General features: G+C 50.8%; 1 protein-coding gene and 1 long non-coding RNA gene across 2 annotated transcripts; one reads left to right on the top strand and one right to left on the bottom strand.

Annotated features, from left to right (window-relative positions):
- The first annotated feature begins 231 nt into the window (after positions 1-231).
- Positions 232-6961, top strand: LOC116184098 (uncharacterized). Its single transcript, XR_004148836.2, has 2 exons — positions 232-1600; positions 4447-6961. It is a non-coding gene; the product is annotated as an uncharacterized LOC116184098 (long non-coding RNA).
- Positions 2070-17321, bottom strand: GLYCTK (glycerate kinase). Its single transcript, XM_021533585.3, has 6 exons — positions 17158-17321; positions 10773-10878; positions 8493-8888; positions 7968-8119; positions 5968-6143; positions 2070-5361 (listed from the first exon to the last, which is right to left on the bottom strand). The coding sequence occupies exons 3-6, from the start codon at positions 8777-8779 to the stop codon at positions 4456-4458; spliced, it is 1521 nt and encodes a 506-aa protein (XP_021389260.1). The 5' UTR covers positions 8780-8888; positions 10773-10878; positions 17158-17321; the 3' UTR covers positions 2070-4455.
- Positions 17322-17335: the final 14 nt, after the last annotated feature.

Genomic DNA, 17335 nt, shown 5'->3' with positions numbered 1-17335 from the left:
GCTCCTGTGTCTCCCCACAGACCCCACACAGGGGCTGGTGGGAATCCTGGGGGCTCCCTGGGGTCCGGCTCCATCCCAGCGGGGCCGTGGCAGCCCAGGCAGAGGGACTGTCCCGTCGTCCTCCAGCATGGAGCATCTCCCAGCCTGCCGTCTTGTATGGCTTTTTATTCCTATGTGATTATACATCCCACTTCATATAGGGATTGAAGCCGTGCAGTACGCCGGGGTCCTACGGCAGAGAGAGCCCCTGTGCCACGGGAGCCGGCCTCGGAGGAGCCACCAGAGCTGACCCCAGGGTGCTGGAGGAGGATTGCTGGCCTCAGCCTGAACTCCATCCTGCATCCCAGGCTCCCCAGCCCTCTTGGGATGCAGGTGAGGGGTGCCAAGCTGCTTTGGGGTGAGGCCAGCACAAGCCCACTTCTTGCATTGCGCCCCCTTGCATGGGTGGGCCTGGTTCTGCACCACATCTGCTGTGGAGAGCCCCAGTGACTGCACTGGTGGGCTCATCCCTGGGGAATCTGCTGCTTTGGTTTTGTCCCCGACTGTCCTGGGATATGCAGCATCTATGTGCAGACACTGCCAGCAGCACAGGGGAGGAGAAAGAGGAAGAGGAGGAAAAAGATGCTGAGGAATGGCCATGACAGCAAGGGCTGCCCCAGCCACGATGCTCTTCAAGGTTTCTCAAGAGGCCTCAGCCACTCTTTCAAGGTTTGTGTTATATCTGTCACATTAGCGAAAATGGTGAAAATTGTGGCTTGTGGAGGAGATGAAAGGCAGCCCCTTGCAATTCCTCCATAAAGGAAGGGCCCCATTAACACCTAGTGAATTATTGGCCATTAATCAGGCTCTGTGCAAAATAAAACCATCCACATTTATCATTATTGGATCCTTAATGAAGTGATAATGGGAATGCTGGGGAGCTGTGATATTAATGTCTTCTAAGAGGCAAGAGCAGAGCCAAGGGCGGCAGCCAAGATTTTTAATTTACTGCCAGAAGCTCGTGCTGTTAATAACGCTGTTACTTCTCCCGGCCGTTTGCACTGTTTGGCTACGAGCTGCCGACTTAGGAGAGCAAATCAACCCTGAATATACCCAGACTTCGTTCACCTGCTCCCCACACAGCATCTGAGCACGTTTTTCCCACCCACTGTCCCAGTGTCTCCTGCCCATGTGTAGGGATATGGCTGGGGAGCTGCTGGCTGTCTTCACCCACCTGACTCCTTCCTGAAGGCTGGCTGGTGTAGAAAGTTTTGTTTTTCTGATAAAAAGAGAAGGGACTGTGAGTGTCAAGCCTCAGTGTCTCTTACTGTCCTCACTCTCTCTGTGACTTTTCTCCTTAGGCACAGGCTCCCCAGAACCAGGGGGGCACAGAGCTGCTCCCAGCACAGCCCACACACTGGGGGTGCTCAGTGTGACTGCAGCCACACTCTGGCATCTTCATTTGCACAGCTTTACTCCCATGAGGCCAATATCCCATCCAGGACAGCATGGACAAGCTGCAGAGCCCTGCTCAGCTCTGGTGACTCACTTGAGTTCACAATGGGAAAGTCATTGCTCCTGCCAAGCCCTGCCAGCCCAGAGGCAAATCATTACCAGGCAGGTAAGCAATGTTCTCATGTCTTAAGATTTGTGTAATCTCACAAATCCTGCTAAACCTTGCTTGCCAGTGTGACCCAAAGGTATGTTGGCTCATGCATAGGGCCTTTTGACCTTTTGTGAAGGGACTGCAGGTCAGAAGGAGCTGGCCTTGGGCTGGAGTGATAGCAGACAATTCCCTGCTGAGCACTGTCCCGAGGAATATGATGCTTTATCTGTAAGGGCTGAGCACACTCCAGTGCTCCTTTTGTCCCTCGGTAGAAGTTGCACAAGGTCCACCAAAGCAAGCCCTTGGAAATGGAGCTTTGAGTTATCCAGGAAGAAGCAACATAGAAGTACTTCTGTAGCCTGGGTGTTCTTGCTGAACCTCCCGTGGCCTGTTATCTCCTCATTAGGAAAGAAAGGACAAGAACAAAAATCCATATATGGCAGCCAAGCAAAGGTAGATGGGAAATGCACTTCAAACAGCTCCATCCTTTCAACAAACCTTTTATTAGACTTCTCTCCTCCCAACACACACTTTTTAATCATTATGAAAAGCCACCATTCAGGAAGCAAGGACACTGCTCGGGTACCTGGAGTAGGCATTTCCCAGGAGAAGCCAGCCTGCACTAGCCCAAATTCCTCTGGAATTGACTGGGCAGCAGCACAAGCAGCAGCTCGGAGTTCAGGGTGGTGCTCAGCCAAGTGGCAGAGCTGTGGGCAGGGGGTTGTGGTGGCCCTGTGGCAGTGTGCCCGGGCTGGCACACAGGACCCTGCTGAAGTGACCCTTCTGCCAGGCAGCCCAGCCTGAAAGCGGAGTCACTCTGCATTCTGCTGGAGCGGAATGGCCCAGGGAGCACTGGGCAGGCTCTGGAGCCAGCTTTGCCCAGCTGTCCTGGCTGCAGCCCGCACTTGTGGCTGTATTGCTGCCCGTGTTAGTGCCCCGTGGAGCTGCCCTGCTGGGCAGAGCAGGCGACCTGCCAGCGACCTCTGGAGAGAAACACACGGCACAAAGCGGCTTCTCCTGCACAACCACCCCCTGACATTACAGGGGCACAGCGAGCTCTATAACGCTTGGCAGATTTTCCCCAGCAGATCTTGGAGCTGTTTGCCACTGTGAGCAAGTTCAGGCATGCTACAAAAGACCTTCAGACTCTGAGGACAAATGAGATGCGTGGATAGGTTTAAACCACTGGGCAAGACTGGGGTTTTGAAATTCCCAGGGCTGTGCCTTATTCTGAGCCTGGGCTGTAGCCCAGACAGTCCAGCTGCCAGCCTGGCATTGACACCAGGCCCCACGATGTTCCTGCTGATATCCCCACTTGTTAGATACTGGCTTCAAAACCAAAATAGGAGGTTTCGCATCCTCCTCAAAACACCACCCTCTGATGCACCTTGAAGTGGGGCGCAGAACGACTGACTGTTCAGTGAGACACCACAGGGTGTTGGCACAACGGTGTATTTATGTCACGAGATGAGATCAGCCACACGGAGTAGGTCGGTCTGTCTGGAAAGAGTCTGAGTCAAGCGTGTCCTATTACATTAGAGCTGGATTTTCAAAGGAGCTCAGCTCCCACTTAGGCTCTGTAACAAACAGACGGATATTCAAAAGGAGTTGGACGTGCTGGGTCATACTGGCTGCTGAGCTAAAGCCCTTTGAATATCCAGCCAAACTGTCAGTGTGCCTGTTGCTGCAGGCAAAGCCCTCCTGAAATCTAGACCCACTCCGAGCTCCATGTCCTGGGAAACCAAGCTCATCTCTGCTCTCCCACATATCACACTGCAGTAGGTGACAAAAACGTGATTACTACTGTGTCCTCGTGCATGTGGGGAGAGCAGCTCCCTGTCAGAGCACAGCTCTGGCAGATTTGCCCTTTGATCAGCTCAGCATTGTGGGTCAGGAGAGCTGAGCATGAAGGTTTCCTTGTCTTTTGTTCTGTGGAATTAGCAGAGTTAATCAGAATGACAGCAACTTCTGCCTCAGTGCAGAGGAAAGGTCAGTGGCTCAGGCTGGATGCACGAGTTTTCTAGACAGTTGGAAAACAACACCATGAAAGCTCATAGCATACTTGCTGCTGGCACGGAGGTCAACAGGGACCAGCAGGGAAGATGTTAGTGTGGAGGGAAGGGGGCTGGAGGAAGACTCCACACAGCTGGCTTGTCACTGGACTTCATTCATCCCCATCCTTACACTTTACAGTGAAGGTATGTCATCCTCTTTATCACTGTGCACTGCTTGTGCCACCCAGCCAGTATCACTCTCTGCCAATGTGCTTCTTAGCCATGCTCCTGGGTGTTCATCCTGCTGGGCTTGTGGTCTCTGTCACCTCAGTACGCTGCTGTGGGAAGAACTGTAGGGCACTGTGCTGGCATGTGGAGCAGGTGCTGGGTGTCCCCTTCCTACCACATCCCCCAGCAGCTCCATGCTTCAGGTGAGCAGGCCTTGCTGTTACTGCTTTTACACCCTTCAGTCGCTGTAATGGGCTCCAGTGGACCCCTAAAACGCCACTGCTGAGCTGCTCTTGAGCTCTGGGGGCACTGGAAGTGCAACAGTGCAGCAAGGGCTCTCCATGGTAGCCCTGCCATGGCCTCAACTTCCCCTTAAATTAACTATAGTTGAAGCATTCACAAGCTTTAAATCCAGTTTCCTTATCTGTAATATGACCTCTTACCTTCCTCTGATCCTCCCAATTACAAGTCTTGTTTTTGCTGTGGATGTCCACTCATGTGTCTAATTAGTGGATTCTTTCTGTCAAAGACACTAGCAGCCTCAACAGTGAGCCCTAATTTAAATAGTTTGCATTTGTCCACAGCATTGGTCCTTTAATTTACTCCTGCTCCTAATTAAGTGTATTTGGGTATCTGCAGCGGGAGCTCTCATGATCTCTCCATGGCTCTAATTAAAATGGCCTGGATGTCCATGACATTGGTGCCTGTCAAGCCTGTCACCAGGAGGTGATGCCCACCTTGGAACTGGCTGAAGAACGTGTAGGAGTCATTGTTCCTGAGAAAGGCCTCCACATCCAGACCCTCCTGAAGTGCCTCAGCCACCAGCTCTGGGCTGCAGAAGGCTCCTGCTGCCTCTGTTGGCCCGTCCTGCCCATCTGTTCCCCCACTGAGGAAGAGGATCTCACACCTCCCCTGGGGGCTGCTGGCTCCTGTGCCCTGAGCCTTGTGCAGCCCCAGCCCCACACGCAGAGCCAGCTCCTGGTTTCTCCCTCCCTTGCCGGTTCCTTGGAGCTGGACTGTGGTTTCTCCACCAGCCAGGATGCAGACTGGTCTGTCGGGCCCTAATCCTCGCAGTACCTGTAGAAACTCATCCAGGTGCAAACCTGGGATCTGTAGCTCTGCTGCCAGCTGCAGGAGATTCCCTCTCAGCTCGTCACCCAGGGGCCTTTCTCCAAGGCTGGTGAAGCCCAGGCAGACCAGCTGGATCAGCTGGCAGTACAGTGTGGCAACACGGCCCACTTCCCCATGGACTGCTGCACTCAGGACCAGAGCAGCATAGCCCAGGCCCTCAGCCTGGCGCCTGGCCTCTTCCAAAGCCAGCGTGTTGGACCCAAGGATGATGTTGGAAACATGGGAGTAGTTTTCCAGAGCAGTGGGCTTGGTGGGAGAGCTGGAGAGGACCATTTCCACTGACTTGGGCAGGTTGTGCAGCAGGTTGTATTTGGTGAGTATGTGAAGGCAGTCTTGGACACTGTGGGAGCTGGCAGCAGTGGGCCCACTTGCTATGATGTCCAGGGGGTCACCTATCACATCAGACAGAATGAGACTCACCACCTATGGAAAGAAATGCCCACAGATTGTTGCAGGAGGCAAAGACAGGTGACCACAAAAGAGCCCTGGCATAAGCACTGCTCTGAGTGTCATCCCCACATCAAAGCAGATGGAAGCAGGGTAGGTCTTCGCCCATTTTTGTTTTATGGACCTGTGAGTGTCACCTTGCCCTTCTCAAACCCACAGATTTACAGTCCCCTTTGAAGTTGGACTACCGTGTTGGAAGATGTAACCTGTGACACTGCACTTGTCAGGCCCTAGTGTGGGTTCAGCAATGGCACATGCTGAGAACAGCCCCCAGGAGAGCCAAGGGTCAAAGCCAGCCTTGAAAGCACTGTGCTGAAGCACTTGGAAGTGTCTGCTGGGTGTGGGCTGGGGTCTGCAGAGTGGCATGATGGGATGGCTGATGTTTCTCAGGTCTGAATTCCCACCCTCCCAGCTCTGTCTCCCTGAGAGTTTCAGTCCAAAGTCAAATCTCAGCTGGAGAGTCCCAAAACAGTGTGCAAAGTTGTTCACTCAGTATGGAAAAAAACCTGGCAAGTTGATTAAACCTCTGTTTTGAGGACAGAAGGGTGATCTCTGGGCAAACAGGGGTTTTCCCTTGGTTACCTGTGCAGGATGTGCCAGCTGGGCCAGCCCTCCACCCTTCAGCACAGACAGAGTCTTCCGGACAATGTTCAGCTCCTGTATGGCAGCTCCTCGGGAAGCCAACATCTTTGTGAGTTTCTCCTTTTCCTCGAGGAGGATGGGAGGGATGGGAGCAGGCAGTAGGGCTGATCCACCCCCTAGGACACAGAAGAGATGACAAGGACATCAGGATAGCAGGAAAAGGAGGACAAAGGAGAGCAAGGCTTTAGCCTTTTCTCTTCACTCACCAGTGTCTGGAGGGAAGGCAGAGGTGACTGGGGACCTAAGCTAACATCTCTGGAGAATTCAGTCATCTTCAACAGTGGGTTTTAATCACTTCTGTCCTGCACTCTGCAGTGAGCTACACTTCACCCAGGTAGTGTGAGCCTGGCTGGATGGGGGCACCACAAGCCTGCAGTGTGGTGGGAATGACAGAAGAGGGACAGCAATTACCCTCACTTCTGCACTGGGCTACAGCTGGGTCCTCACTTTGATATTCAAGGGTTACCTGGGTGGCTGAGCAGGGAGCACAGCCTCCAAGGCTCACACAGCAGCCAGTGCTGTGCACATGGGGACACTGCCTGCTTTGGTGGCTCCATTTATTCAGGACAGTGTGCAAAAACACTGGCTAGGGATGCAGCAAGATTGGAAACTGCTGAACTGCACTCATCTGAGCCTGTGAAGAAAGAAAAGTGGGGACAGTAATGCAAAGGACAAAGCACACTCTGAGTCCAGGGTGATAGCTTCACTGATGGGAACTCTGGCTGATACAAGCAGGCATTGGAAATGAGGAAAAGAAGGCAAGGTTCCAAATGAAAAGTGGAATGGATGGAAAATACATTGGAGAAAAGAGCAAGGTCTGTGCAGAGTGAACGTGCACAGAAGTACAGCTGAATGCTACTGTCACAATGCAAAGCCTGCTCAGAGGTTTGAGACAAATCAGCATCAATAAAACATGATGAGCAAGAAAAACAAATGCAAATGCCTGTGTTTCAGTCAATAGCCAGGGATCTAGCTGAGAGGCAGGAGCAGTTGGGGACCGGCTGCTGTGTGGGAGTGCACATGCATAGGGAGCCACAGCCACAGGGAGATCCTGTACAGGCTCCCTGAAGGGCTGAGGAGTCTCTTGGAGATCCCTGTAGCCAAAAGACAGGAGGAAGCCCAGGGGAATCCCCAGAAAACACAGCTAGCTTCCAGTCACTTGGGTGTTTGCCTAATGGCACTGCTCTCCATACTGGAGCAGGCTTCAGCATCCACAGAGGAATAAACACTGAGCAGAGGAGCCCAAGGCCTTTCTGCAGAGCTGCTCCAAGCCCCTGCACGCTTTTGCCCTGTGACATCCATTGAGCTCAGGATAAGGTGATGTCACCGCATCCCTCTGTAAATCTTCTTACACAGCCCTAGATCTGGGGACAGCCGGCCACCAGCCAGGCCCTGGGGGTGTGCAGGGCTGCCCCTGCAAGGCATGCAGCTTACTGTGTGGTACCTGGAGGCCTCATTTCCACTAGCTTGGAAGGAGCCAAGCCCTGGGAAAGGTCAGTCCCAGATCTCAGCTTTCAGACTCACACTCCTGCACAAATACAGAGCATGTAAGTCTCCTGTGTGCTTGCTTCTTTAAGTTTGCATCCCCAAATGTAAGGAGGGGGCAGGAAGAAAGTGACTCCTTGCCAAGAGGTGAGAACAGCTGCCAGGTTGTGCCCAGAGGTGCCACTTCACTGTGGTGGCACAACTGCAGGACCCAGCCTGTGCAGCTCAGCCTCTTTCCAGTGCTGGGAGGCAGTGTGTTCACTGTAGCAGCAGGAAGCCCTGTGTTCTCCCTTGCTGCATGCCTGGAGAAAGAATGGCAGAAGGGAGAAGAAAAATCAGAGGTGCAGTGTCCATGCTGAAGGGGCTGGCACAGCACAGCACTTGCTGCATGGTCAGGGGTGGGCAGGCAGCTGGGGACTCTCAGCAGATCCCATTCCTTGGGATCTCCACACTACCTGAGATGAGCACAAGGAGCAGATCGTCTGCAGTCAGACCCTCAGCCAGCTCCTGGATGGCAACTGCTCCCTTCAGAGCCTCTGCATCTGGGAGGTTGTTCTTGGCACCTTCGATGACCTGGATTTTGCTGTGTGGCTTTAGCAGCATCTCCCTGGTGAGGTAAGAGAGGCAATTACACCACGGATCTGTGCACCCACACAGGCAGCCAGGCTGTCACCCGCAGGTGCCTGGTGTACCAGTGGCATACAGTGAGTGACCAGGACAGGCACACGGCCTTTGCTGAATGTCTCTTCCCCACAGCCAGAGAGGCAGCACATCCAGCACAAGAGGTGGGCTGCAGCACTGGTGTCACTGGGATGTGATGGTGGTTGAAGATGAGAGCAGTGGGGTGGATGGGGTGGGCAACAAAGCAAGGGCAGCTCAAAAGGACTTAAGGTGTTCCCAGCAACATCCCACAGAGGGAAAATCTGGCAGCCTACACCCCTCCTTTCTGCTCCCCAAAATTGTCCAGAAACAGTCCTTACTGCATTCCCGCTCGCTGCAGGCTCTCCTGGATCCCCAACGGCACATTGATAATCCCCCGAGTGAGGTGTTCTCCCAGGATCTCTTCTGCTGCTGCAGCCATTCCCAGCACAGCTTTTCCGAAACCCACCAGGTACAGGTCCCTCTTCACTGGAAAGGCCTGGCCCCTCACCAGCAGCTGAGGGCACCCGTCTCCCTGAAGCTTCAGAGCCCTTTTCAGCATGGGAGCTGGGCGGACGGTGCCCAGAGCGCCACGGAACAGGGACAGTGCGTGCTCGTGGAGGGACATGGTGCGCAGGCTGCCAGGGCTCAGCCACTCTCCGTTGTGGGGTGGCCTTCTGCACTCTCTGCCAGCACTGGCAAGGCCTCAAGGGCTGAAACAGCCAGCAGCCTCCAACCTGCAAGGGAAAGTGAACCTTTTTGCTAGTAGAAGAGACAGGGCTGTCACAGAAAGAACAGAGGTCAAAACATGAACCGTGGAACTCTAGCTCCTGTTTCCCCTAGATTAAGGTGCCATACAAGCAGCATTTTCTAACTTTTCCCCAGGCAGGAGGAAGGGAAGGACAGTGTCACATTCAAACTGTCAGCTTGTGATTCCCCAGCAATCTCATCACCTCCTGCAGGGAAGGTGAGCTCTGCCAGCCAGCTTCTCCATCACTGTAGACTTGCCACTGGCAAGCCATCATTTCTATTTGCTTAGCGTTTGACACCTTTCCAAACTGTGGAAGCTGCTCTCTGTCCTGGAGAGAGCAGGGCATCTGGGTGGAACAGCTTTTCACTACATTAACTCCCTTCCCCATGCTAGCCAAATGCTGATCTCATCCTCTGTCTGTGCATTGCCCCATGTGTCCCTGCAGCATCAGACACAGGCCGAGGAGAAACAACAGCCTTGCTGGCTGCCTCATGCCTTGCTGCTGGTGGCCACAGAGAGACCAGTAATAACGTTTCCTCACCAAACAGCAAATTAACAAAAGGCTTAATTTACCTTTCTTTTATTCCTCGTTATCCATTAAAATCACATTTAGACCCCAAATAAACTTCATATCCAGGCGAAGTTGCCAGCTGTCTGTGAAAGCCCATTTGAGCTGCTCTCCACTGAGCATTAGCATTATCTGCAACAGATCTGTGCATGGACTGAAAGATCTCAGCTGCTCAAGGGCAGATACTTGTCTTAACAGAGGAAAGGTGGCCCCTGCCAGCACACACACGTCTATTCCCTCCCAGCATTTCTCCTTCCTTCTGTTAACTGGCAGCAAGTTCACTGCTGGTTTCTGAGGATCAAAGATCCTTGTGATCTGCATCTCTCCAGCTTATGGCATTTAAGGCAGGGTGCCAGGAGGCTGAAGCAGCCAGGGCAACACGCTTGATCACAGACCCATTGAAATTCCCTGAGAGAGAGTTAATCCTCTCTCAAGTATGTGGATGTGTTTAGTGCAAGGGCTTCTTTTAGGAGAGCTCAGGAGTCCAGAGGTCTCTTTGTTCTGACACTCCCTAGCATTGCAAGGTGTTAATCATTAAGCTGGACAAGCTTTTCAACAGCTCCTCTGGGTCTAAATCTGCCTTATTTTCCTGCAGGGACCCAAAAGATCTACACAAAAAACCCCTACACACCTTCTCAGGCATTGAAATTTGGGCATAACACTGAAATCTTGGGACAAGGGACTTGTAGGTAAGGCTATACAGAGAATCAAAAGTTTGTCAGAGAAAGAACCCCAAGAATCACTGAAGTGGGAAAAGACCCTTAAGAACAAAGCTAAAAGTAAGTGATTAATTGCTCAGGAGAAAAAATTTTAAAGCCAAGGCAGATTAACTATTTATGTGTACTCCCTTTAGGAGCTGGTCAGAAGGACTGTCTTTTCAACCACGAGGAGAACAAAAGACAGGATGCCCTGTAGACTCTTAAACTTCATGGCAGCTGATGCTGCCAGCAGTTGAAACTGCTAACCCCACTTCACTGAGGGCCAGAGTAACTGTGCTGACCGCAGTGAAGTCAGCTGTGCACCTCTCAGGGACTGAGATAAGCATCTCTGCTCTCAGCAGGTCTCTGATTCACCTGTGCAATCAGAGGAAGGTGCTACAAAGCAGAGGTGCATCACACCCCAGGTCACCTCGTCTGAGCTGCAATACAGGGTTTGCAGAAACGGCTGGAGAAGAAAAGCTTAAAGGGAGCCAGGGGAGTTTAAGAAAATAAAGCCCCAAAGTTTTTAACAGGCTTTGTCTCTGCCTTGATGTTTCTGTGTGCTGCTGACCCTGAAGCCCGGGAAAATTGAGCACAACCAGACCTGCAACCGTGGCTCCTGTCACACGTGCCCTCCTGGCAGCCCCGTTCAGTTCCAGCTCCAGACGTGACACAGCAGGCGTGAGTTCTTTAAAAGCAAGCCTCTCCTACTGGAGGTGGAAAAATGAAATGCCAGCTTAATTAATCTGCCACTTGTGTACATACTGCTAATGCTTACTCTGGAAAGCATTTCAGTACAATTGCAGGCATGTAATCTGTTTTTTGCACTCTGAACTCAGATTGTATTTTAACCATCGAGGCCTGATCCAGAGTCTGTGGAAGTCAGCAAGCACCTTTCTATTGCCTCTGAGGATCTGGGGCCCACTGCCTGACACTGATCTCAGAGCACAGGTGTAAAGGCAGAGTAAATACAGTGTAAAATCCCCTTGCAGTCACAGGTTATCCAACTTTATACCAGTGCAACAGAGAGCTGAATTTGGCACAGATCCATTTGCTTTGGATGTCTCAGTGTGTGACTCTGCTCCTTGTCAGCTCTGATTAGACACACAGGCTCACTGGAGACTCCCCTTGGAATGGGGGTGCTGCTAATGATACCACAAATCCCTTTTTATGTAATTTATTTATACAGTCTCAGGCACTGGGTACTAAATGTCATCAGGGAACAGCTATAAATCACTGCTATGAAATCCACTGTAGACATTAACAAAAAATAAAACTCCTACTCATTTTATTGAGGCTTTAAAAACAAGATCAAGAGAACTGAATATCACCCCAAAACACAGGCAGTTGTGGAAAGAAAAATAACCCAAATGGCAACTCTCAGGCTCCCTCCCCAGATGGTGGATTTAGAAGTGGTGTATAATTGCCTGTTAACTGCTACATATTGCACGAGGGGAAATTACACCCTCACATCCCTGCGTTTTCCTCTTCCCACTGCTGGCTGTGAGGAATCTGGGCTGGGAGAAGGGGCTGATGATGTGACTCATATTACTTCATGCACTAATCTTAGTTTCCCAGTTTCTCAGGAAAATCACTCAAGGATGAATGAACCCTCTTCTATAAGGATATAAGGTGACAAGCTATAGGCACAAGTGAGGTTCAGGTTTCACACCTTTCCTTTGTCCTGGTTGGGATAATTTGGAGTTGGGATATAGACAGTCTTTTGAAAAGTTTCCTGTAAGTTCGTACTAAGCTTAGGATGAAAATGATGCTAAGAATTGCCTGTTCCAAAGAGAGCTGGAGGATTGTAAGGGGTTTAGATTAATCCCCTTTAAATGAAAACTTCCTCAGTTTTCATTCATGAATAATCTATGCACTTATAATAATCTACACACACCATTATAAGCCCTTTCTTCAGAGGGCTCCTCCTAAGCCTGTAGAAATTTCCACTGTTAGCTCTCACACCAAAGAGCAGCAAAACCCCAGCTTCTCATTTTCACCTTCTCTGGGAAAGAGGGAGGGGAAGGAGCTGGACTGTGATAAAATACAGGCAAAACGTTCGTTTGCATTACCTTTCATTAACTTTTTAATTAAAGCAATTCTGCAGGCAAGGAGCCAAAGTCAGAGGGAGACAGAAACAATTCAGCGGTAGGGGCAGAAATGTGGTAAAGCTGCCAAGTAAATTGGATGGTGGCAAGAGACCAAAAGCATGGACATAGCAGGGCAGAGTCTGAGCCATAAACTTGGAGGCACACTGGAGAAGAAAACTGTGAACAAATGAGCTGGCCATGCAGTGAGAAAAATTAGCCAGCACCTCACTCCATGGCAGGTACTTGAAAGCTAGAAAAATACTCCTTTCTAGGGGCCAGTCTGCTATCACTGGGCAGAGCTGAGCTGTTCCAGGTGCTGTGGTTGGAGGTTTGTTCAAGGATTTGCATCTTGGGCTTGTGGTTTTTTTTAAGTTGGGGCAATTGAGCTTATTGCAGGCCAATCCAACCACACGTACATCCTGAGCATTTCAGGTGCTCTGAGATCAGAGGATGCTGTGCTAGAATGCATTATTTCACTGAGAACTTCAGGGACCTAAGTTACTTTAGCTTCAGTGCTGCCAGGGTGCCTCTGGATTTCCTCCAGGACTGGTGACTGGCCCACCTTGTACAGGGTCAACTTCAAAATCCCTGAGGAGCTAGGAAAGTATTTGAGCTAGCACTGGATCAAACCCCAGTTGTAGGAGGATAATTTTCAGCTCAAGCTCTAAGAGACAGATTACAGTAGTAAACTCCCAGACACAGCAAGTTTTAGCAGTGTCTCTTGCTCCTCGTTTTTCTTGCTGCGTGACTTTTTTCTGGCCTCTTGGCATGTAAATTACTGACAGACTCACCAAGGCTCCCTGCTTCCATTTCTCCTCCATCACCAGGGGAATTTACCTATGAAGTACAACAAAGTGGAGATTTTACTGCCTTAAACTCCCTCGTTCCCATCTCCTCTATCATTTGATATATCAACTTTAATTCGCCTGATGAGCCCTGCTCAAACCCAAGCTTGCTGCTCCACACAGTCCCAAAAGCATTACAAGAAAATTTTCCAGGAGATGCACTAAACCCAGGAGGGAAACAACGCAATGAAGGCTTGTTCCAAGTGACTATTCTGGGAGGATTAGATGGGGGATTTTTCAAGACTAATCTCTTTAAATGAAAATTTCAGAATTTGATTAATTTTTTAATCTGCACATGGATTTGCATAAAATTACTGCACTGCCTCATTCACATTTGAAAAAAGAGAAAATGTCTGCAGCAAGGATAGGCAGCTATGAAGGGTCCAGTGCATGAGTGGGTGTGCAGGGACAGGGTGAGGGGCCCTTTTCCCCCCTCACTGCAATGCTCCTGCATCCAAAAGTGGGGAAAAGTATGAAGGTGGTCAGCAGCAATATGATGAGACCAGAGGGTTTGCCAGGCAGGCAAGGGAGAAGGTAGGATGGAGCCTGGATACCTTTGTTTTAAGAATATGCTGAGCTCTGAGAAACCCAGGAGTCCTAGTTTCCAGTACATGGCTTTCTATATGTTGCTTGAAAAAGAAATATGTTGCTCTCATGACTGATTTACTCACCAGGAAAGTGTCAACAGGGTCTCTTTGCCTTTGATGTAGAATGTGGCTTAAGGCCAAACACAGGGAAGATAAGTGTTCTATTCAGCATTTTATATATATAGATCAGTATCATTAGCAAAAAAAAAATTAACTGGATTTGACATATGCATCTTACTAGTTTTTCTAGGTCACACTCCCTTCACTCCCTATATACCTTTTGGAAATGATTTTCCCATGCTCTGGGGATTGCAAGGAAAAAAAAAAATTCACTAAAAATTCTTCTGTAGCTCGACACAGAACACTATTACCCTGAAGCCAAGCCCATGCCAAGTCTACTTCCTTTCATGCTGTAATTTCTCAAGCTCCCTATTCTGAGTCAACTTGCCATCAAAGATGAGAGTCATTTAAAATCCAGGGAAGGATCACAGTATTCTAGAGAAGATGAAAAGCTGCGAGCCTTGAGGACTGGAATAGTAGAAAGGGGTTGAAATTCAGTGCTGCGAAATACAAGGTCATGGTCTTTGGGATTAATAGCAGAAAATTATGAGCTCCTCAGCTGGAAATAACATAAGAGGAGAAAGAGCCAGGAATCTTAATCAGTCACAGGATGACAATTACAGCTGCCCTCTGGGCTGAGACAAGAGGCTGTGGGGAATGCGGAAAGCAGCAGATGTGAACTGCCTGGACTTTGCAGAGGTTTTTGACATCATTGCTGTGAGCACGCTGGAGGGTGGGCTGGGCAATCACAGCCAGCCCCGCTGGAAGCCAGCCTGACCACTGGGCTCAGAGGGCAGAAGGCAGTGGCTCGGGGTCCAGCTGACAGCTGGTAATCAACAGGGACTCTGCTGGTGTTTGTGTTGCCCCACGGCTTCATCAGTGACCTGGAGAGTAGCACAGAGCGCTTAATTTGGGGGAACTGCTGATGGAGGATCTGTGATGAACTCAAGGTCAGGGCCCACAGAAACCTCAGGGCACTCAGTAGGGAGAACTGTGAAGTTTTGCTGCTGAGCAAGCACAGGTCCCTGTATTGAGCAGGTTCCAGTGGTATCTAATACAGAAATGCATAGGTAGAATAACTGCATTTGATCGATATTACTCAAGCAGCAATTAAACATTTTTTCCATTAACTAATTGTGCAGGGGCATTATCCATAATTCCTACTTAATATGACATTTTTCTAGGAGATCCAATTATCCTGCCAGCTAAATTCCAGCTTGGTATAAACTGACAAACTAAGTTCCAACGATTAGGAAGAAAGGCAGAAGAATAAAAAGGAAGTGACAAAATATCAAATCAACAACCCACGGTGTTATACAACTCTAAAACTTAGCTAAGTATTGTAGGTGTTTTGAAGTAAATTGTCTTATGATGTTATTGGTGAGTCACCTCCGGCCCGCAGGAGTTAATCCAGGCTTTGATCCTGCAATTTAGAGTGTGCAGGAGGCACGACATTCCCAGTTTTTCTAAACCTCTTATCACACAGAAATCGGTTGTGGGTTTTGAACTGGCCTAACAAAGGGGCAGCTGACCCTGAGACCCTCAGGAGGAATGAGGGCGTGTTTTGGTATCCCTGGACTCCCGCGTGAAAGTCTTGGTTTTGTTTTAAAGTAAAAAAGGTAAATCATCCTGAGGAGCCAATCCCGCCGCAGCCTGAAAGGACGAGTGGGGTGAGATCTCTAAACATGAAACAGGGAGCTCCAGCAAGCAAACAGCAAGGGCAAGGACTCTGAGAAAAGAAACATTTAACTAAATCAGACATGCACACAAAATAATCCCTCCTGTTTGAAGAACGTGCAGAGCTTTAACAGTCCTTGGACTTGCTGAGGTTTGACCACAGGAGGGCAACAGGATCCAAAAGCAAAATCAAACTCTATTCTGGACCCTTTGAAAGGAAATGCAATTAAGGTTCAGGAAGGCATCTACAGTTTATTTTTTTCTTTTGATTGTGCATTTCTGGGGGACTGAAGTGACAAGATCTACTGATTTCTAAATTTAAAATAGCAGAAAACTTCATGGGGTGAGATTCTCACAGCTACTCTTATGCTCCAAGAGCAGCTTTTTAAGGTAAGAAACACAGAAAAACATGCACACTGAGCCTGTCATCAGGATTTGTGATAAAAGCAGTTCCAAGGTGTGTGTACTGGAGCAGCATCCTCAAAAGCCACGGTGTGTTTCTCTAAAGCTTAAGTGTGGGCTGCTCACCTTTACCTGAGAGCCTACGTGGTGCAGGAGCATGGTGCTACAGCTGTGGCATTGCTGTAGTATTGCCAACACGTTTTTAGAGGAATAAAGATTACTGGGAAATAAAAACGTGCAATAGCTGGACTGAAAGTAGGAGGGGAAGGGTTAGAAAGTGATCTCAGTGTATTTCAAAGGAGGGGGAGCTGACTGACGCTCCCTGGTCATGCTGGGCTGCCCTAAGGTTGTTCTGCCAAGGTCTGTCGAGATGCTGGCACATCACAAAATCAGCTGTGTTGGAGAAGAACCCCGAGACATCAAGTCCAACCTAGGACCCAGCACCAGCGTGTCACCCAGACCCCATATGGCACCGAGTGCCACAGCCAGCCTTGCCTTGAACACCTCCAGGGACAGTGACCCTATACCTCCCCGTGCAGCCATTCCAATGTCTAAGCACCCTTGCTGTGAGGAATTCTTCCTGATGTCCAACCTAAACCTCCCCTGGCACAGACTGAGGCTGTGTCCTCTCACCCTGTCAGTGGTTTGCTGGCCAAACCCTACCCGGCCACAGCCTCCTTTGAGCTGTAGAGAGCAGTAAGGTCACCCCTGAGCATCCTTTTCTCCAGGGTAGACACCCACAGCTCTCCCAGCCGCTCCTCACTTGACTTGTGCTCCAGACCCTTCCCCAGCTCTGCTGCCCTTCTTTGGACCTGCTCCAATATTTCAAATGTCCTTCCTGAACTGAGGGGCCCAGAACTGGATGCAGCACTCAAAGTGTGCCCACGCCAGTGCGCAGGACAGGGAGACAATCACTGCCCTGGACCCGCTGGCCACTCTTCCTGACACAGGTCAGGTGCCACTGGCCGTCTTGGCCACCCAGGCACGGCTGGGCTCGTGTTCAGCCGGCTGCCGACCGCATTTATCTCTAGCGTGCACTGGAAACTCCGAAAAACGCCTTAAATCGACATAGCACAGGGACTGTCCCGCGCAGGGTGAGGCTGTCCCGCGGCCCCTCACGGCCCGCAGCGAGGCGGGCCCGCCCGCCCGGCCCGGCACCGGAAGTGACGCGCTCCCGCCAGCGCGAAGCCACTGGGATGACGTCATGCCCTCAACTCGGCCCCCTACGCCTCAATAGGCACGGACGGACGGGCGGCCGGGTAAAGAACTGGCAATGAACCTAGCCCCGCCGCAGCCGCCCGGCCCTGCCCTGCGCCGCCCCTTCCCACCTCAGGGGACGGTGACAGATGCTGACAATCACGGCGGGCCGGGAGCGCGCAGGCCTCGCTGCTGTTCCTGCCACACTCAACATGGCCGCCGGGCGCCCCGCCCTCCCCGTCCCAGCAGCCCGTGCGCACGGCCCCTGCCCACGCCCCGCTCCCAGGGAGCCCCGCGCGGCCCCGCCGG

Source organism: Lonchura striata, chromosome 12 (assembly GCF_046129695.1).
Source record: "Lonchura striata isolate bLonStr1 chromosome 12, bLonStr1.mat, whole genome shotgun sequence".
Taxonomy (NCBI): domain Eukaryota; kingdom Metazoa; phylum Chordata; class Aves; order Passeriformes; family Estrildidae; genus Lonchura; species Lonchura striata.
The sequence above is the reverse complement of the archived record's forward strand: the minus strand, read 5'-3'. Positions and strand labels throughout refer to the sequence as shown.